Here is a 23,061-nt window from a genome sequence, read left to right as displayed (position 1 = left end):
AATGGTTTGTTTGCCTTCAGCTGTAGGGGAGATATCTATGATTGAGAGACAGTAGTGAAAATGCTGATTACTTCAGCTTAGGGCAACTGAAGACATGTAAAAATCATTGTAGGAATAAATTATTTTCTCTCAAATTATATGGTGCACAAGATGATACAAGCTACCTGTTAGAAATTGTTTAATACATCTAAACAGTTTTAATGTTGGCAAAAAAGAATATATCTTATAAACTGGAATTTATGGTGAGATGTAGAATTAGTGTGATAAACAGAAACATGAAGTTTGTTCCAGATGATGAGCTGCAGATATCAACTGGAATAAGACAGTGTGAGGAAACTGGAAAGAAACAGTCCCTGGACCAAGCTAGCACAAGACCAAGAAGTTTTTTTAAAAACAGTCTATTTTGAAATAAAAGATGATGAGTGTAATGAAATTGATGAAAATGGGTGGACTAAATTTCTATTTTTATAAGTTAGGAAGGCATATGATAAGCATGCTGAGAGCTGAAAACTAAACCTGGCAAATCTATTGCAAGAAGGTTGTAATTTTCAAGATATAAAAAGACACAAATTAACATTAGCAAATTTTAGAGAAAACAAATCCAACCAAACAAAAAAAATTCCATAAAGACTTTTTTTTTTCTTTGGTATTATTTGTCATGGGAAACCACACATAATTTTGATGAACTATAACAGTAATATAAACTCAAAAAGAAAGAGTTAATAGTGTCAGAAAGTAATAAAATCACTTTGAAGTTAAGTGGATTACACAAATCCATACTAAAAAAAAATCACATTGGGTGGTATTGACATAAAATAAGGATGGTAACTATGGTCATGTGCTATAAAAATTCAACAAGATAAAAACATGAGGAAGGGCTGTTTTTAAATCTAACCCCTTTGATGCAGTGTTTAAAAACAACAATAAAGCAATCAAAAGTGCAGTTCTGATTAAATGGAACTTGCACTGAAAAACAGACAAATGTTATGACATTGGGAATACTGTAAATAATGCTGGATTTCTATATACTGAGATTCACAAAGTGACTTTATACATATTTATAAACATAAATTTATTTTTAAAAACCCACATGTACATACTTACATACTATGGCCATTCAAAATCTGAAAGGAAGTGGAATCACTACTTGTAAAAATGTACCATCTCCCTTTAAAAACTTTTGTAAAACACCTCTGCCATTTGAGATGGTCCCCAGTTACACTGTACATTAAAAAATCCATGGTAAATCAGAGATAGAAATTGGCATCAATTAGATTATGAGCCAATTTGGTGATGCTTTCCACTCATAATCTTGCTTATATGTCTAATATGTTTGACTAAAGAATATGCAGATCCCCACATTATATTCTTTTGGCCTGATTCTGTTCCTGATTCTATCTCTTTACTACAAGCAAAAAAAGCAAGCAGTGTAATGAATGTGGAGCAAATTCAATTCCACAGTTGAAAAAACAACTGTAATACAGTGCTCTAGAAACTGGAAGGAAGTGTCATGAGGTCTAGCAGAGAGGAGAGGAAGGAGATGGTGAAAGAAGTTTGAAAAGTGAGAAAATGAGTCAAAAGGAGTAGGGTATGAGAAAGCTAAAAAGAAACATAAATGTATGCTGCATCCCAAATACAAATCCCTAACAAGTTATGTGGTAAAATTTTCACTGAGGCCAAACTCTGTTTTGTCATACATCTATCACACTTACTGCCTACTGCAAAGTCAGGGTTAATTCAGAAAGGGATAAATTAACACAAAGAACAATATACATAAACTGTATATAATTCTTGAAATTGATATAGTTTTCTATATATAGATATATGTATATCTATTATATTACATTTATATAATATATATGTTATTTAATATATATTATATATATGTAGGTATACATGTCTATAGAAATAGAAAGATTAGTGAGAATACACATTGCAACCTAATTGAACGGATCACATTGTATGCAGGTTTTTTAGCCTCCTTTTGGAGGTTTCTCCCCATAACATTTTATGAATAATTAGGTAAAGAACTAGTATTATTTTTGTCTTTTATCTACAAGATGTTGTGACTTTCTTCAGAATAATAACCTGGATAGATGTCTATTGTGTTATCTCTATAAATGGAAAGCAGGTCACTGAAATACATTTGTGTGACTGAACCTGAAATTGGCAATAGTCTTGAAGCAAATCTCTTCCTACACTGTTTTCCCCCAAGAGAACAATTCTGAAAAGTCTTATAAATCAAAGGCCAAACTTTTTTAGATCAAAAAGCAACTTTCAAGGACTAGAAATTTAGGGAGTGGGGGAGAAGTGTTTACAAGCACATCTTTCCCCTGCCTGTTGTGTCATTTCAGTACGGCCTTTCAGCTTGGTCTAAGGCAACTATTTCTGGATTAAAGGAGACTTTGCACAGATGCCTGTGACTTAATTCTTCTGAGTCTACAGCAGAAAACTTCTTCCATTGCCTATTTGTGTGTCTGCTCCCTCTCTTCTCAGCATTCTCTGCTGTTCTGCAACACCTTCAACTGTTTCAGGGAAGCAGCAATAACTTGTAAAGAACATAGCATTTCAAAGGGTTTAATGTGACATGTCACAGGAGGGGTTTTTTTTGTCTATAGCTTTGCTTGAAAACAAAGTAAGATAATTAAAAATTTTCAGAAACATTAAATAAGTTTAACTCCAGTTACTCTAATTTTATTTGCAGTGCACAGAAAACTAATTGCTGTGCTATGTATACTGCATTTATTCTAGACTTGTGAATTCTTACAAAAGAAGCAGCATGCCATTTTGTAAGCATTCTGTCCTTTGGCATCAAGTCCATGTTAGAAACAATAAAGTAAATAAATAAGTGAGTAAATATTATTTTCTTACCTGTCTATAATGCCACATAAATCTATCTGAAGGTCACTGAAATTGCCAAAAACATTTTGCTGAACTGAGATCATATCCACTGCTTTGTTACCAATGGAAATGAGTCGCATGCATCCTTGAAAGCCACCAAATGACGTATTACATTCAGAAATGTTTCCACTGCTAGGGCAGCCTGAAAGAAGCAAAAAACCTGGAGGTGAAAAAAAAAATTTATTGAAAATTTTTTATAGTTCCAAAAGTAGATTGAACTTTGATAACCTCCAGGTGTTGTAAACCTTGTGGGTGGAAGACTTTAGCCAGAAGTTCTGATTAGGCACGGTGGTGTAACTGTAAAGAGATACTTCTGTACAGTCTTACTTTTTTTAAAGCATATGCAAAAGCATCACTAAAAATTTGGGTAAAGGATAACCCAAGCAGCTGTTCCAAAGCTATGAATGGAATCAAGATGTGAACAGATTGACTGACTGACCTTAGTCACAAAATGTTAGGTTACAATACAAGGTGCATGTGATTTCAACAAGTTTTACTTCTCAACTGAAGTCAAATAAGAAAAAAAATTAGTCACTTAGTACAGTGATTTTAATATGTCAAGCTGTCCAGAAGATTCTGAAAAGTACTGAAGACAGTTTCTTGATGCAGGTCATCAATGACTGAACTAGGAGAGATGCTTTGTTGGACCTGCTATTCATGAACAAGAAAAAAATAGTTGAAAATGTGAAGGTCAAGGACAGTCTTGGTTACAGTAAACATGAGGCTGTGGAGTTTATGATCCACAGAGAATGAGCAAGAAAAAAAGAACAGAATTACAACCCTGGACTTCAGACAAGCCAATGTTGTTCTTTTCAGGACCTGTTTCAAGGATCCCATTAGAAATTGCCTTGGAGACCAAAAGGGCTTGATATTTTTCAACAAAAATCTCTTTGGAGCATAAGAAAACTCCACAGCAATATCAAAATAGTCAAGCAAGTGTGGTAGAAGGTCTGCAAACATAAACATGGAGATCCTGAGTGAGTCCAAACACAAATAAAAGGTACACAAAAGGGACATGCAATTTGGAGAGGAACATGTCTAGGAATGCAGTTAAGAAATCCAGACCTCAGGTGGAGTTAAAACTATCAAGGAAGGTGAAGTGCAACAAAAGGTTTTCTATAGGTACAAGAGCAGCAAAAGGAATGTTAAGGAGATTATGTGTGCACTACTTCATTGGACAGGGGACCTAGTGATAAGGGACCTGGGAAGAACTGATTCATGCAAGGCTTTTTTTTATAGTCTTCACTGGTAAAACTAATGCTTAGGCTTCCCACGTCTTAGTAGAGTGTGAAGAAGGGATGCAGTGCCCACAATAAAGGAATAAAGAGTCCAAGAGGTACCTGAGGGTGCTGCAGGAGCTGGCCAATGTCATTGCAATGGTTACCATTTTCATTGTGAAGCCATTATAATTTTAATCCTCAAAAGGTCTCAGGAATTTTTTGAGCTTCTTGATGACTGGAAAAGGCAGATGTTACACTGATCGTCAAAAAGGGCAAGAAGGAAGGCACAAGAAACCAGAGGCCAGTCAGTCTTACTGCAGTCCCTGGCAAATTTGTGGAGCAAATCCTCTTAGAAGCCATATCTAACCACATAAAGTACAAGGAGGTAACTGGGAAACTTTAGCTTCAAGGCTAATTATGCCTGACCAAGCTTTTTCTTTTCTTTGCTGAGGTGATGGGCACTGTGGACAAAGGGAGAACCGTGAGCATTGCATACCTTGACTAACAGTTTTCTATTGCCTCTCTATCACCAGGTTCCTGAGATATGGGTTGGATAAGCAGACAACTGATGATGCAAAGTCCAGCTGACAGTGAACAGAGCGTCCTTCAAAGGTCGGTACTGAGAACTATGTTGTTTAATATCTTCATTAATGACCTCGATGACAGGATGGAGTGCACTTTCAGCAAGCCTGTGACTGATACCAAATTGGGGGGCAGGGGTCAAATGGTGGAGGGCAGGGCTGCAATTCAGAGGTACCTGGGCAGGCTGGAGAAATAAGCTGACAGGAATGTCATGAAAAAGTTCAATGTCTTTAATATGAGATGGAACAAGTCCATGCAACTATCCTAAAGGATAGATGCCTAGATCCATAGAGAAAGGTCTGGGATCCTGGTGGCCAACAGGTGGATCATGAGCCAGGAATGTGCCCTTGCAGCACAGAAGGCCAATGGCATTCTGGGCCATATCATCAAAAGCACAGTCAGCAGATCTGGGAAAGTGATCCTTCCCTCCGTGTGACACTTGTGAGATCACATCTAGAGTGCTGCAGTTCTGGACTCCCCCATAGAAGAAAGGCAACGACATTCTGGAGTGAGTCCAGCAGAAGCCTCCAAGATGATTAGGGAGCCGAACGCACAGGGCATATGAGGAGAGGCTGAGAGAGCTGGGCCTGTTCAGTCTTACAAAGAGAAGACAAAGCTATCTGGTAAGATGATATAGAGAAGATGGAGCCAGACTGTTTCCAGAATTGCATGGTGGTAGGTCAAGAGGCAAAGGAGAAAAGTGAAAAACTGTAAATTCTGATCAGACATTAGAAGCAAGTGTTTTTAACATGGGGTGGTCAATATGAGAACCGTTTGCCCAGAGGAGTTATGAGACTGGATCCTTGAAGCTGTTCAGGGTTTGAGTGGTCACAGCCCTGTACATCCTGATCTCATCAGACTTGTTTAGAACAGAGGGTTGGACGAGACAATGTCTGGACGTCCTACCCAACCTGTGAATAACATTCTGTAAGTTTCTAATATTGTGGTTTGTGTATTGTGTTACTGATCCTGAAATGCCTTGTTAACTGATTGCCAATTATTTAAAAATTGTTAATAAATAGATAAATAAATTGCTTTGATCCTGATTTTATTTAAACCCATGTCCATCGAGCAGTTTTTCTCAGTAGCAGCTGAACACTGCATGACAAAATAAGCCTAAATGGGTTTGGTTTTTTTTTTCCTTTGGCTTTCTTCCAAAGGATAATATTGCTTCTGGAATGATGCACAGGGCCATTCTTTGGTCTTAGGCAAACAATACTGCATTCTGGTTCACAGCATTGAAAGACCTTCTTGTTTTATGATGTTAGGAAGCAGTGACTTTTAAGACACTTCTCTATTCCACAGAGTTAATGGGTACTTTCTGAAGTCCTGTAAAGACAGTGCAGAGTTTTACCATACAGGAAAGAAAAATGACAGTGGAAACTAGTAAATCTATTCAAATGAGTATACAACAATGTAAATAGTATAGATATTCTTTTTAAAAGTATACAATAAAAAAGAACAAAAACTGAAATTAAATAAGTACATATATTATCAGTGTGTTTTACTCTGGTGAGGAACCAAACTGTTCAAAACTGCTAATTCCTTTCTAAAGGAAAATGTTTTTCATCTACTTGGTATATTGTTTTAAGAACAACAAATCCATGGACTTGCAAAAGTCCAAATAGGGGCACACTGACTTTTCAGCACCACACACAGTTAGACGAATCAATTACAGGTCTAACCACATTCTTTACAGCATTACACAATAAAATGGTAAACAAATTCTGTCATTTCTAGTGAAAAATCTGACACTCATTTGTGAATATTATACTTCCAGTGGTGTTCATATTAAAAAAAACCAAACCAAATTAAAACAAAACAAAAACCAGAGAAGGCAGAAAAAATTTATGTTTTACACTTAGTTATTCTACAAAATTGTGTCTCAGATTTTTTCTTGGTGCCTGTCTTTTAAAAGTTGTCTTTTAGTTCTGTCAGAGAAAATACAACATCATTAATATTAATGAAATTGGGATTCCTTATAATTGTAAGCCAGATAGTAAAGATAGGATTTAATAATGAAATTTACCCTATGTGCATACTGCAATATTAAATAATCTCTTTTACCCTTATGGTTGCAATGAGTTATTCCAAGAACTGAGATAGTATATTCTTCATGATAGCATGACTCAAAATTGTGCTGACTAACACTAAAGTATTTTCATGTTTATTACACATTTCCCCAGCTAAGCATACATATTTCTTGCATACTTTTTATTCATTAACACAAGCAAACTAACCACCATGTCCTCAGGACACCTGTCCTGGAAGGCTGATCTTCACGTTTTAACAACCAGCATATAGAAACATTCATATAGACTTAGAAAGTCAAAATGCATTGTCTGCATTCTGACAGTGGTATATGACATAAAATTGTAATAAACAATTTTCTAAACTCAGAAACCTTCTACTAGTTTTCCCCAAGTTTGTACAACATGTACAAGCTGCTGATTTAAGCCATAAAGCTGAAATCAGACAAGCTGAGGGGTGGATATGCAATTAGTACTTTCAATGCTCTTGGAATTAATTTGACCCCTACAGCCCCCAAAAAACAAATAGACATGTCCTTGTACAACTTAATTGAATATGCTGCTTTTTGCAACTGCCCACATCCCTCCTGATATGTTCACCCATACCATCAAACCTCCAGTGGTGCAAATCACCTAATGAGATGTAGGAACCTGAAGCAACATAGAAGGAAAAAAAAATGTTTTCTGGCTATTGAAGGCCAATATTCTGTACCTTTGATTATCAGCCAGGTCAAGGGATATCTTTAGTAGAGAAGGCTGGATGCCGGATGTGAAAAGTAGCATGGATGCTCATGTAGCAGTTCCTATATTTATGGTCTGCTTGTGAGCATGAAATTTATTTACAGTTCATTATACTGATCTGTTTGAACTGATCTGTGGACCATGGGTAGGTTTTGTATTTAGGGTTTTGTATGCATTTTCCATTTTCTCAGAAGTATGAGAACTGTTAATAAATAGTTCAGTCATGAATTCCTAAAATTCTGAGAGATGAAGCACTAGGTTAGTGTTGAATAATGCATTCAGATGCTGTTTAACATTGCATTATGTAGTCCATTCCCAACTGATTTAGACATAACAACTGCTTCAACTCTATCAGTAACAACCTATGTGATTAATGACAAATAATTGTCAATATTCCTAGGGAAATGAAGATACTTCAATGTAGTTTCTAGGCAAAAGTTATATTCTCCAAATGCAGGAAGGTTGTGTCATTGTAGTAAAAAAAAATACAAAAATTAAGAGTGTGCACCATGTGAAGAGGATATTTGCACAAGTAAACAAGCATTGACTTAAAGTGAAAACTTGAAGTCACCCCAGTAGAGAATTCTCACAAAAAATATATTTAGCATCACAATAAGTGTGAAACAAGAGAGACCTTTGTGTGTCTGTCTGATTGCCATCCAGACTATATTCAATTATCAGAGCATGATACCAGAAAATAATGTTCTAAAAAGTGACCAAGGATTTAGGGTGGTAATTTATTCTACCCAACATTACAAAATTTGAAGGAAACACCAACTCCAAAACATCACAGCATTGTGATGCCTGAAAACCAGAACCTTTGAGAGATAGCCAAGCTAGGCAAAGAAGACTTGAGGCAGGTCAAAAAATTCTTGCCATTTGATTAGATGTGTCAGGAAAAGATGTTTAACTGTGGGATATTACCAGCATAAATGAACAACATATTTCACCTCCAAAGTAGAAAGCATCTCCTGAATAAATTTGCAGAGGTATGGAGGCATGAGCAGATGAGGTCACATCATTGTCCACTATTACACTGATACGATTCCTTTTGGCAGAGAAGGAAAGAGAATGCCACTGACCATTATTTAATCCAGCACCTGGAAGGAAAATAAAAGTACAATGAAGTATAAACATCCATTATTTGTTATACTATCTGAATGTTATAGACTTGAAAGGATGAGAGACCAGTAGAGCAATCAATCCACATAAATCTCCAAGTGACAATGAAAGGGAAAAAAAAAATAATAGAGAACTCAAATGTCTTTTGTGAAGACAGAACTTTTGTCCATTCCCTTGCTTCACATCTGAAGAAAAAATAAAAATACTTCAGTAAGTAAGCTTTACTGTTGTAATACTCCTAATTATCACTAATACATCCATTTAATTAGCGACTATGAAAAGTATCCTGCCAATCTAAGGAGGTTATCATAAAGAATGGCATCGCCATTGTGATAACTGATGCAGTATTTTATAGATAATACACATTTTTACTGCACTGTTACAAAGGATTTTTTCATCTTTTAAAATAAAAATTAGTCATTATGTTACAACCCAGTAAAATAACAAAATCCTGCAGATGTTAAAATCTTCAGCAACCATCATGTCAATGTCACAAGAACTTTTTTCTTTCAGTTGTCTCTTTTACTGGAAATGCATAGGAAAATTTTTCTGAGAGTTTAACCTCTAATACCAATTTACATTACCTCTGGCTTTGTAGGTGTAAGGGGCCACAAAGCAATAAACCTAAAGCCCTGATTCTGGAAAGCACTTACATAAATACACTTAAATAAATTTTATACAGGGCAGTATGTAAGTACATTATTATCTTTAAGAAGGACTTTAAGTCAATCATGTTGTTGAATGCTCTTCAGAACAGAGATACTTCTTTCAGTGAAGAACAAAAAATACGACCTTTGAATTATGTAGTCTTTTCTCAACTGCAGAGTGCCTATGATTTTTGATCTGTGATTTCCCTCTTGAAATTTCATGTATTTATATACTCCTCTCTAGAATGTGTTGTATATTCTAGAGAAATAGTCCATCAGTTAACTGATTAGTTCAAACATAAGGAAAATAAATAAAAATAGAAAAATGAGATGGTTCAAATAATTAAATTACATCATAACTAGGATCTATATATTGTTCACTAACACAGTCAAAACACAAGATCAGCATACAATCAAGAGATAAATCTTAAAATCACATTATAAATTCAGATAAGTTATCATTAGGAGAATATCTCTAATACATTTAATATAATATTAGTCTTATACAACTTTTCTATTATTTACTTCCTTACTTCAACCACTATATATTTTTGCTTTATCCCCAGCCTCAGTGGAATTATATAAAACCTATGGCTAACAGATATTATTGTCTTTGCATTGCACTTTCAGGAACAATTAACTTTTCTAATATACTGACAGAAAGCACAGGGCCACGGTTATGGGCTTTCTTATACCATTCTGGCCATTACTTACTTTGTCTTCAATCTCCTGTGAGAAGTGATACTTGAGTTTGCTAACAGGAGCAGTACACTTACAGTCAGATTAAATAGCATTAAAGCTATCACTAATTTTCTGGGTAAATAGGCATATTTTCCACTTCTGTAAACCTCCATATTAATGATATCTATAGAGATGACCTTTTTCCTAAAATAAAAATTGGAAACCTTATTCCACACAATATAAAATAGTATTAATGCTTTTACATCTTAGTACCAAAAGGTCACACGTGGAAGGGTAATTGATTGGTAACAAACATCTACATAGCCCTACAGGCAATGTGGAGGGAGTGACAAGAGTTTCCCCATATTTTCAAGATGTCCAACTGCTGAAGAAGTCCCTTTGTACTGGTGGCAGTTAGTATAACTTACAGCAGCCTGCAGGCTGGTGTATTTTATGTTAGGGCTGGCATACTATTGAACAAAGGATCAAGAAAATATATTAAAACCTAGCAATTTTAGCTCTAGCTATATTTTGGCTAGATAATATGGTGTGTAACAGAAATTTAAAAAACAGATTAGATAAAGCATTAGAAAAGTATTAATCCTGCCTTGCAATATCCTTGATGTAGATGAGTCACACTGTATAATGAAGTTTCTAGATTTATGAGTACTATCACTTATCTCTCTTGCTATTTTACAACAAGAACTCATCAAACATATCAAAAGTTTTTACTAACTTCAAACCAAAATCAACAAAGAATCAGACAAAGAATACTAAGGTCTTTCATACCACTGTGAACTTCAGTGAACTATACTCTTTCATCAGAGAGATAATAGGTATGTTAAAACAAAGAATATGAACAATGTGATTTTTAAAGCACATAAAATTAAGTCTGAGAAAGTTTTTTTCCCAATTCCCAGTAATATAATTTGTTTTCTTCTATAAATTATTGTAGAATTATCCTTGAATAAGAAACTAAATTGTAAGATATATACAGTCTATAACACCTCTTGTCACACTGTGTTTTTAAAATTAGCCATTTCAGAAAATAATTTTTAAGAAAGCAATTCTTTTCCTACTCACTTGTCTCCCTCTTTCTAACCTCCAACTCCAGTTACTAAAAGCTCCAGCTTCTTTCATCTCATTTCTAAGATTAAGAACGGAGTTTCTTTATTTGTAGAGGTACTTCAAATGAATGATATTTTCCTCAATCACATCTCTGCAATAGGCTATCTTTTCCTTTAGTAATCAAAGAATCATAGAATAATTTGGGCCGGAATGGACCTTTAAAGATCATCTAGTCTAATCTCCTTGCCATGTGCAGAGATTTATTTTATTAGATTAGGTTGCTCAAAATCCTGTAAAACCTGACCTTAAACACTTCTAGAGGTGGGACATATAAATCTAACCTCTTTCAGTTTAAAACCATTATCCCTTGTTCTGTCACTACAGGCCCTGGGAAGAAAATATTTATCTGTCCTTATTATAAGCTATGGTTGCAAGTGCACATTGCCAGCTCATGTCCAATTTTTTCATCCACCAGAATCCCCAAGTCCTTTTCTGCAGGGCTGCTGTCAATCCATTCACCCCCCAGTCTATATTGATATTGGGGATTGCCCTGACCCAGGTGCAGGACCTTGCACTTGGCCTTGTTGAACTTCATAACATTCACATGGGTCCACTTCTCAAGCCTGCCAAGGTCCCTCTGGATGACATCTCTTCCCTCTGAGTGACACCCACTCAGCTTGGTGTCATCAGCAAACTTGCTGAGGGTGCACTCAATCCCACTGTCTGTGTCTTTACTGAAGATACGAAAACTAACAATAAATTCTGTAATTTCATTTCAGTTGTTGCAAGGATAATTGCTTTTAAGTCGATTTTGCATCCTGCTTCAGTAACTTCTTATTCTAGTGAGAAAACCATATTGCAAATACTGAAATATTTTACTATTCACGTAGGTAAGACAATGCCCTAATATAGAGAGGGAGATTGAATGAGTGACTGAAGTAGAAAACCTTTTTGTTATTGGAAAATCAGTCATATGAATTTTGCTTTGCTTAGTGTAATTCATCATACTGACCTACTAAATTATTTTGGGATGGATATTTTACCTCCTTTTCATACAGACTGGCATGATTAGAGATCCTAAATCATGCTCATTTAGCTCCAGTTAAGACTTCCCCAAAGTCCCTTTTGTTAAGTCTGGGGACTGAAGAATGCCATTGTGGGAGCACAAGACACTCCTGAGAAAACAGCTCATTGTAGCCCTCTAATTGAGAACCTTGATTAAATTCACATTTGCTTGTGTGAAGCCATGGAGTGGTATGACTATAAATGGTGGAGGCTAACAGACTGCTTACATTTCCATTCCATCTGAGAATTATATTATCTGGTCCTTTACTAGCAGTTTTAAAAATGCTTTATCAGAAACAAGTGAGGAAAAAAATAGCAATTAAACTTTTAGTGCATAATAAGGCAGCTATTAAGAAGATATCAATTTATTCTCATTAGTAGTACTGCCATCATTTTAGTAATCTAAGTACTAAAAAAACAGTCTGTGGGAGGTCTTGCAGAACAATGACATCCAGCCTTAAGAACACATATATAAAAAGACTAGGTATATAGTTTATTAGGAGATCAGTGAGAAACAAAAAAACTCACTAATATACAGAAAGTAATTTATAGCTTAGTCTGAAGTATAACCACCAAATGCAATGACTGTTAATATCACTTAATTAAAAGCTTCATATAAATTAAAAGCTGCATAGAAAGACAGGGTCATATGAAGAAATTGAGTAATAAGATCTCAAACATGAATTACAAATTACATGTTGTAATTCAATTTGGCCTCATCATTCAACACAAATTAACTTTGTGTTAATTTCTTTTTTTTTATCTGTGTAATTTCTTTGTGAATATTTGATGACCAGCTTGCAAAAGAGGCTACAAAGGAAAGGTATTAAACAGCCATTCTGTAAAAGGATATGGCTTATAACAACTTAATCACTCATGAATTAACATGCTGTTCTCCTCATTTTTATATAGTTGTAGAAATCTTTAAAAAACACATGATAATGAATTTAAGATCTGTGCACAAAGATATATGCTCTGATTTAATTATCAAATATTGTGTATGTGTGAAAACCTGTCCAGCCATCCATAACTTAATTTCTCAGTTGACAAATGCAGACTTGAATTGCTTCAGTAAGAGTAAAAATAACACTTCAAAAACTCAAAAGAAAGTTCCCCATATGGTTTTGTTAAATAACTTCTTTCTCAGGGGATAATAAGATGTTTTTACCATAGTTTCTGTCTTCACAAAGACAAACACAATTCCTCCTGTTAGACTCTAGGAAGAGTAAGCTTAATATAGCATGAGAACATTAAATTCTGTTTCAGCATAGTGTCAAGATTTATTTTGGGGTGTTCCAGCTAATACATGATGTATTGTGTTGCAACTTTGAAACTGAATAAATCGCTCTATGTGCAAGTCTGCAGCTGCTAAAAGTGCCACCACCTTCAGCTGTAGTGTTAAAATGACACTGCATGGCAATAGTTTCTTTAACATACATCACCTAACTGAACTACAATTGAAATAGCTCTTAAAAAGCCATATTCATCACTGCTAACTACATACCACTGACATTCTTACTAAGGAATTGACATTTTCAAATGGTGAGCCTAGGGAAGCCTCTTGTTGTTAAAATTGTACTGTTTGTGCATCGGTTATTTTAGATTATACCAAATACCAGGGCTGATCCTATTATCACCCACAGCAACAGGATCAAGGTATTTATATAAATTTCAACATTATCCATGGTCATTACTGGCTTACAGTCTTTTCCTGAATTAAAATAATCAACTGTTTAAAATTTTAGTTTTAATCATTATACAACTGTAGAAACATAATGAGCTTCAAAGTTATATTTAATGTTTCCTTTTTTCTTTTTCTTTTTTTCTTGCCTCAAAGGAATTTTCATTCTGTATCAGGAATTGAAGTAAGAAACCAATCTAAAAAAAGGGGGGAACAGAACTAAGACTAAGGAAGCTTCATCTTCAAATCCTGTGGCTGTTTCTTTGCTCTGCTTGACTCTGGTTTGCTCTCTTTGTCTGCCTTACACTGCCAAGCACATGATCTGTGAACATTTTAGATAAGTGATTCTTATTTTGTGTTTGTACCAATTATAATTTTTTGGTGACATTTTCTCCCTTTTTTACATAACTTTGTAAATTCTGTGGGGTCTGAAAGAGATTTCAGGACTTTGATTTTTATGAGAATTATTTTATTATTTATTTTTCTTTTTTATTTCAGTAACTGCTTAGTTTACTTATTGTATTTGTTATTGCTCAAGACAAACTAGCACTATGACTAACTCAAGACTAACTAGCACTTAATGACTGGCATCATTAAGCTCTCTATGTTCTGACTTGAATACTCCCCTGAAAGATGCTGTTGGTTTGGTTCCTAACTCTTCAATAAATATAGTCTATACAATTTTTTCAGAAGTACCAATGCAAAATACAGTTTCCTTACTTGTTATCCACCTGTTAATTCAGTTTACACATTATATTACTGGAGCTAACTTGGCTTTTTTTTCACTGATAATATTCCTCTTTTATGAATATGAAATATGAAATACATTATTGTGTACAATTCAAAATAAATCTAGGATCAAATGATGTTTTGGATATCATCATTGTCTTTTCTGCAGCCAAATTACCCATTGCTTCCACAAGATACTCCTCCAGCTATTGGTCTCTGGCCATCTTTGTCCATACAGAAACCACTCCAATCCCAGCCTCATTTCCTCACCTACATATATTCTTTGGAATCCCATTTATCCACCTAATCTCTCTAGTCCCGTTTTTCCTGTCTAAGAACTCATTCTGGAATGACCATTTTATCCTTCTACAAGGAAGGGGCAAAATTCAACTTGTTTACAAAAATGATCACAAACTCTGAGGCATCTGTGATACAGGGAGTGTCAGAGCATACTGATGAAGCGCTTCTAGGTGAGTATTACATGGTGATGTTACCTCTTCTCACCGTTTTTTAAAAAGTCGTGGAAGATGGAGATGTTGTCCTGCTCTCACATTTCATGAAAGAAGCAGATTCCTGGCTGGGCCAGCAGTCTTGCTGTTCTCACATCAAGTGCTAACAGCACTCAGAAAAACTAAGGAGCCTCTGTGTGAAAGAGGGAGTCCCCTTGCTCCCAAACTCAGTGCAAGTGAAAGCTGGGAGCTGCTTTTCACAATCTCAGCTGGATACTCTAATGTGACTCTGTCTTACTACATTTGTCTCATGCTCTTGTCCTTATATATTTGTTTGCCAACAGGGAAATGACTCAGAAGAAGACTAAAGGGTCTGTTTTCTGGAAATCTCAGCTCCACTCTGAGGGTTGCCTAGCAGTGCACGCTACCAAAGGTAGATGATCTAGTCTCAATTCAGGGATTAATTACAAAAGGACCCTTTAGCTTGCAATTATTCAGCCTCCTCAACTTCTCCATTTCTTTTTGTCCTTACTGTAATTATTTTTTTTTTTCTTTTTAATTGTAGACTCAAACATGCCCCACCTTTCTGGAACACAACCTGGTATTGGGTATCCACTGTCCAAATTTAATGGACAGCTCTGTAATTGAAACTAGAAAATAACAGACATAATATTTATAATAATGTATAACTTAAAGAAAAATTAGTTACTTGATACCTTGTGAAAGCACTGACAAATGGTGAAAAATGTCTTAATGGCTTAGCTTGACAAAGTAAGAAATTAAGTTCTTTACGCTTCACATCTGAAAAAGTTGGTTAGAAGTCTCAAATTTCCCAGATTATACATATGACTGTATGTATGTAAAGCTAAGGGCCAAACTTTTTAGCCTATATTATGGCAAGTAATTTCTACTCAAATGGGAAAAAAAGCATAGGTACATGTTTGTGAGAAAATAAAGGATTTAGAAACATTTGGGATTAAAATTTGCACAAGTAAAGTATAGTTACACACATACTAGTCATAAAACTATGTCAAGAATGTAGGTACTAATTTAAATTACTTTACATTAACCCATTTTTTTATGTGTTGGAATTTTTTTCTTCATTTCTGTTACCTGCAGTGAGGTCACTCAATGCTTTTCCTGATTTATGCAGACTGATTTTAACTTTCCCATCAGTCAGATACAAGAGGAAACCACCTGAAGCCTGGTGTAGTTTACTAGACAACAGAAGTCCCTCCTTGTTCCAGGTGCGAAACTGGAAACTGATGAATACTTCATCTTGCCCTGATATGCCTGGCAGTGCCAGGTAACTACTGGAGCTCAGAAATGTAACAGGAATCACCTGTGGCTCTAAACATGAGAAGGACATGTTGCCCTAGAAAGAAATGAAACAAATATGGCATTAGGAGCATTTGGGGAAAAACAATCATGAGAACTTTTGTATGGAAACTACAGAGTTTCAAAACATTGTGCATGAAACCTAATATTTATAATACTTGCGTGTGTTAATCTAAAAATCAAGTATGAATACACAAGAACATCATCAGATTTTTTACCTAGTTGTTTGTCCAGAACAGACATATCTGCCTGAGCAGAGTGGCAAGGACCTTTGAGAGAATGAGGTAAGATCCTAAATTACGTGGGTGATTTAATGGTGCTTCAGGAGTTAGACAGACCTGCTTTGTTTCTGTTTTGTCTCAGCCTCAGGAAGCATTAAGGACTTGAAAAATTTCTGAATGTCAGATAAAATGCTACTGAATGCGAAGTTTGGTACAAAGATTTACATGGGTCTAAATGTTTGTATGCAGAGAAAAATGTTGAGCTTGGTTACTGATTGTTTAAGGCAGTGTTAAATCTGAGAAAAAAACCCAAAACTTTGCTGGACCAAGGAGCAGTCTTTCCAAATCAGAGCAACTGGAGATGTGCACTGACTGCAATATTTGTTTTTGCAACTAGCCAGAGAAAATTCCATGTATAAACTCTTGCTACCTATAAATGTGAAACATATACTTCATGAATCAGAAGGAGATGTGTTTTCAAGCAGGGACATATGGACCAGATCATGAGTTGTATTTATGCACCTTGCTTTTATTTTGTCCTTGACTGCTTCTGATATCACTGGTTCTTAGGTATCTAAATAAACTTGCAGATGAGTTCATTAACAAACTCTGAGTTTAACTTGCATCTGCAGTTGTACTGGGTGATATAGATAAGACTAGAATAGGAATAATGCATTTTTTGCATCTGGTGTCAGAGTTAGTTAATACTTTATGACCCTTTATAGTGATAAGATATGCACTTTAATCCAATGACTTGCTGGCACCATTTGAACAATAACTAATTTGTTCTGTACAGATTATTACTGAAAGATTAATGTCTTTAGAATTTAAAGTACATTTAACTTCTGTTCAACAAAGAGCTTTTAAACTTTTGAACATACATAAAATTTTGACCTTATAGTAAAAAGCTAAAATGTCAATTTAAGTAAAATACTCACTAGGACCTGGCATGGCAAGAAATTGAAGCTTATCTGTTTTTATTTTCTTCAAGGAAAACATATAAATAAATAAAAGGTCTGTCTTATGAATAGTCAACTGAACTGACCCGTAGTGAAAAGGCAGTGATAAGGTCAATAAACCTTTTTAAATACTAAAAGCTTACCATCTGCATATTCTCCTTCCACGTTGTCTGGACATCTGCCTGATACTGTATCAGATCAGCAAAACATCTATTTAGAAAGGATCCTATGGTAACATAGTACTTCCTGGCACATTTACATTATAAAAAGCCTCCTAAATAGTTTCGAAAGTAACACAACAATTTAAATCATTTGAGATGAAGATGATGAAATCTTCTATGACAATAATTTCATAGTTCCCCTTTCACTAATCAACACAGAGCCTTCTATAACTGCCTTCTCCCTGACATCCATAAGCATCACGGACAGGAAATTATACAGAGGTATCAGTTTAGTTAATTCTGGAATATTTTAGATAAGCTTCACACAAGAAGAGATGCATGTCATCCATTTTTTTTCAGGGAAGAGAACCAACTTTGATTGTTCATATTCTGAACTTAAATCCAAAGACAAAGATGTGGAGCTTGAAAGCATTTCATATTTTGTTAATTATTTTGAACTTACTTTTTCCATCATATCTCTACGTTTACTGCTGCTAAATAAATAAATAGAGATGACTCTTGTACTATTAGAAAAAAATACTTAGTAAAATTTATGGAAAACCTTCTGTAACACAGAAGAGAGTTTGTTTCATTTTGGAACCATTTCTCTAATACAGCTGTTGACCATGACACAACAAATGCATTATACCCGCCAATCTAAACTACAGCTCTTCAGACAGAGGGCAGTATAAATTGACAAACAGAATGCATCTATCAAAATTATAATGCTCTGGAGGAAACAGAGTGGATCAGTGTCCTCAGCAACTGAAGGCTTTTAAAAGGTACTACTGGTGTTCCTACTAGTCAGGTACAGAAGTCAAAGACAGAGCTTCAATGAGTTCAGGTACATTTTATTTTACTCAGTGGCTTTTGTACATGCACAACAGTGAGATACCACACAACAATAAGATAGCACACACATCTAAATGTCAGCTAAAGAGCAGAAGAATAAAATGCTTCCTACATTTTTTGTTGGATGAGTCTGTACAGCAGCAAATATAAAATAACCCAATTAGGTGACTCCTTGATTTTTCTTTCATTAAACAACATAGATTTTATTAAAACTGTGTGTTGACATGTTGCATATGAAAATAGCTGTAGTCATTTTCTTTTCTCTATGTTATGTATTTATTCTTTCTTAACTATGAATCTCTTACCACAAAGTAGATCTGAGATTTATGCCTCCTGGCCAGGTCAATAATGTTCACTCCATTATAATAAATATTTTCAAAACACCCATGAAAGTTCCTGCGTGACAATGTCCCTGATTTTCCAGGCACTGGGATCCCTCCAAAGCTGAGCTTAGAAAGAGAAGAGAAATCAATTATACTATTAAGTAGTTTTCTAAGGAAAGAAGCTGCCAATACCATCGAGAGCAGAAGTCAAAGACTGGCCAGTAATGAATCTGCTACTTCTTGGCTATTCCCTTGTATCACATCTACCTATTAAAAGAATAGGTTAACAAAAACTAGGATGTAACAAGTAATATGTATGCTTTAAATTATTCTGAAATGTTGGCTTTTTTTTTTTCTTAGGAGGATGCCTCTTAGTTGCTTAATATAGAGTCTTATCGTTTTTCAGGGTCTGTTACAGCTGTAAAACCAAGGAGAAAAAGGACAAGGCCTGCAGACCATGCTGGACAGTGAGAAAAGGGAGAAGAGAAATCCTTGACAAGTTCTTTAGGAAATTTGAGCCTGACTTCTCCACTGTGTCAAGTCATAACTACCATAATAGAGAACAAGAGTGCATCAAATTAAATTATTTTAGGGCAGATTCAAAACAAATGAAAAGAGGTACTTCTTTTCCTCTCAAAATGCTCAGGCTGTGCAGTTCTTTGATGTGATGCTGCAGGTTTACTTGGATTAAGAAAGAGATTGAGAGATTTAATAAAAATAAAAATCTGCTGAGAGCTATTAAAGAATAGCACTCTGTCTTAATAAGTCCCTGAGGCAGAAACTGTAGAAAGCAGTAGATTATTTTAGAAAAGCATTGCTACAGGGTGACCTGATTTGGACTCTGGTCTATGTTTCCAGTCTTGGGCACGACCAGAAACAGGATGCCTGTTTAACTGAACTATTGCACTCACCCATTTCAAAGCTATTCCGGTTGACATTGTAGAAAAGGTCAGTTTAAAAGATTCATCTTTAATTTTGAATTTTCACTTAATATTTAAAATCATTCTGTAAAAAAATCCCAAATTAAATATATCATGTTTCATTAAGTTATTAAAATGAAAAATTTTTGTAGCCAGAAATGCAATGCTAAATACAGCAGTTCATTTTTTTTTAAAAGTTTTTAGCTTTTTTCCAGCTTTTGCTTTCCTCTCTGCCTTGTATTGGTAACGCATACTTCAAACTACAGTATGTGGAAGTGAGGAAAAATTAATTTGCAATACCAGTTGATTTAGTAAAATAATTCTGTTTGCCAATAAGATAAAACTAACATTTGTTGTTCCTTTTTTTTTTTTTTTTAAATAGTCTTAATAGGTCTTGGTATTGTGGCTTGGATTCAGAAATTTTAAGCACAATCATGACTTTAATCTTGTGAATGATATTTTTGAAATGGCATAATGCAGACATGGAACAGCATGAAATCTTACTCTAAACTGCTTAAAAACTGGAATGAGTAGAATAAAGTAATTCAGATCTACGAGTTCCAGACACTCTGCTCTATCACTCATTGTCTCATCCAACAAACAGGACAGGGGCAAACATAAAGCAGCCAGTCATTACATTACAACTGTGAAACAGTGGGGGTTTTTAACCATAGGTGGGAAACTGCCACAGCAAATTACATCTACTCCTTTTCATGAAACTACCATTTGTGTAAGCAAGATTTTTTTTCACAGTACATTTTCCAAATTTAAGTCTTAATTTAAACATTTCTAAAATGGTTTTATGCTGATTTATTTTAATTCTTACCAGGCCATGAAAAAATAACTTTGAGTTGGGACTCATTCTTTACGGTTACATACTGTTTACCACATTTGCAACACTACTGAAACAAAGATATTAAAATGGTGAAATCTGAGATGAAAAAGATGGTTGTTTGAAAAAAATTGAGTTGCAGGTCTAGTGGAGCATTAGTAATCTAAGATCTCTTTTTTTTTTTTATTCATTCCTTTAGGAGACAGAAAATCCCTAAAGCTTTAAGCTCTACAAACATTCTTAAGTTCTGTCTCCTTTGCTTTTTTTACTGCATTTACATGACAAAGTTAATAAATGTATTAAAGGAAAGGTAATTTTCACACCTCATAATCAAGGTCCAAATAATTGAATTCTCCTTTTGCATGAAAATGATGAGTGTGTTTATCCACTGTAAAGTTTACGTGATTGTTAAAGTGCTCAATGAGAACAGAATGCCAGTGTTGATCATCCAAAAGGCTGCCCAGCGTAATATTAATTTGGGCATTAGAAGGATGAGTTTTAGTATCACCTTGAAAGAAGAAAAATAAAAACTATTAATTCCATATAAAAATATAATTATTAAATACATTCCGCTGGTTTATCATACTCTATACATTAAAATCCACTTAGCAAATTGAAGAAGTTTTAGTCAAATAATAACTAATAACTGTATTAGACTTTATGAGACTGTAGCTGTTACCTAAATTAATGAGTAGGGACAGCTTCCCTTTAATTAATTCCAGGGTGATGTGGTCTCCATTTTGTCCTTCTCTGTGGAGGAGAATTCCATCACTTTGTATGGTCTTAAACTTCAGAGAAATCGCATCTTTCAATGCACTTGTGAGTTTTTGATTAAATGTGTAAATTAGACAACTTTTCCCATCAAAGCCAACCACCTCGGACCCTAGAAGCAAAGAAATGAAAGGTAATGTATAATGCTATGTCTAAAAGAAACAGTTAAATGTTACTTCAATATGATATGAAGTCCCACCACTAACATCCCTAAATTCACCTGTTCCCAGTAAAGCATAGCTTATTTCTGCTAGTCGTCTTCTTGTTCAAATCTTAAGACTGTCCTGTTTTAATGATGATGCTATCACTGGATAATAAAGCAAGGTGAGGAAACGAGATCTGGCTTCTATTCCGCTCTAGCGCTAATGTCAAATGCTGAAAGGTCTTCCTTGCCTTGGAGCCACTAGGTACTTTAACCATTTCTGTTCTTACTATATTCTTGGGGTGAAAATTTCTATTGATTTACCTGCAACTAATTCCGATTAACAAAATAAAGAAGAGAAAAAGCATGTACATTACATTTAACTGATTTTCAGGGACTTAATGCAGGCTGTAGATTTAAGCCGCTATTGAAATCAATCTGGATATCTATACAGTAGTTCAAAATAATATCATGAGATAATATTCTAGGAAACAAACAAAAATATTCCAAAATGAAAACCTGACAGCCGTGAACAGGGCCTGGTTCTCTTCATCAAACATTTTTTAACTGTCATCATAAACAAATTACAACTTTAATTAAACTGAAGTACACTTTTAGTACTGGAATACAGGACTTCATGTCATCAGTTTCCCAGTATGAGCATCATGGGATCATAGAATCATTGAGGTTGCCATGAACCTCTGGAGATCATCCTGTCCAATTTCCCCACTCAGAGTAGAGTCAGCTCCAGTAGGTTTTGTAGGGCTATGTCCAGTCAGTTTTGTAGTATTTCCAAGGTGTGGTATGCAAGAAATGCAGAAGCCGAGTGGGCAGTAACAGCAAGGCCAAGAAGAGGAGGAGCAAGAGGGCATCACCGTGACCACACAGTGATTGGCAGGACTGGAATGTGGCCTTGCTATAAAACTTAGAGCTCGAAATTAAACTGCGTCACTTGGAGCATCCATACTGTGTACGCTGTGTTTCCTTGACCCACAGATGGCAGGGTGTCTGCGTGATCCTTCGGGTAACCTTAAAGTTGATACAAGAACCAACAAGTGGTGACCCCGACGTGATAGGCTGCTCGCGGGACGGGCAGCAGCTGGCTTGCCAGGGAAATGGCATGGACAGTAGAGTACACTGTGACTAAGATACTTAAGTTGGTGGTGATAGAAGTGGGTGAAGAACTACATTCTAAACCCATGGCCGCTGGCATCCAATGGTTGTTGCGGCGTTCAGTACTTAATACTCCTAGTGAGGTTTTAAATAAACAGAAATGGACTGAAATCCCAAAAGAACTTTTGGAAGGTGGGAAAGCTGGCTCCAAAGAAGCTATTGCTCATATTGGGACTTGGGGGTCAACTGAGAGAACTTTGCAGAAGGGAGCCGAGATGACGCAGGTCTGGCTGGCCGCTCAGCAAGCGCTTTGGGGAGAGACTAAAGACAAGGCTCCGGGGCCTAAAACCGCTGAGCAGGCGATGCAGAGTGAGTGGGACAGTAGGGGGTATGAAGAGAACAAGGATCCGTGCGCATTCCCAGTCCACCTTCCAGGATGCCCGTGGGACACTCTGAATGTGGCGAATGTGGGTCTTGATTGGGTTCCAGGGAAGCCAATCCATCGTGTACGAC

General features: G+C 35.5%; 1 protein-coding gene across 1 annotated transcript in view; it reads right to left on the bottom strand.

Moving 5' to 3' along the window:
- CNTNAP4 (contactin associated protein family member 4) overlaps positions 1-23,061 on the bottom strand; it is a gene marked incomplete at its 5' end in the record, with an annotated part of 90,328 nt that overhangs the window by 55,427 nt on the left and 11,840 nt on the right. The window contains 6 exons of the mRNA XM_035897987.1: positions 2,872-3,043; positions 8,425-8,574; positions 16,030-16,291; positions 18,753-18,896; positions 20,846-21,030; positions 21,202-21,405. Coding sequence (XP_035753880.1) covers positions 2,872-3,043; positions 8,425-8,574; positions 16,030-16,291; positions 18,753-18,896; positions 20,846-21,030; positions 21,202-21,405 — 1,117 coding nt within the window. The remainder of the gene's footprint in view (positions 1-2,871; positions 3,044-8,424; positions 8,575-16,029; positions 16,292-18,752; positions 18,897-20,845; positions 21,031-21,201; positions 21,406-23,061) is intronic.

Source organism: Egretta garzetta, unplaced genomic scaffold (genome assembly GCF_000687185.1).
Source record: "Egretta garzetta isolate BGI_Z169 unplaced genomic scaffold, ASM68718v1 scaffold357, whole genome shotgun sequence".
Taxonomy (NCBI): Eukaryota; Metazoa; Chordata; class Aves; order Pelecaniformes; family Ardeidae; genus Egretta; species Egretta garzetta.
Note: the sequence above shows the minus strand (reverse complement) of the source record. Positions and strands in the feature narration are given on the sequence as shown.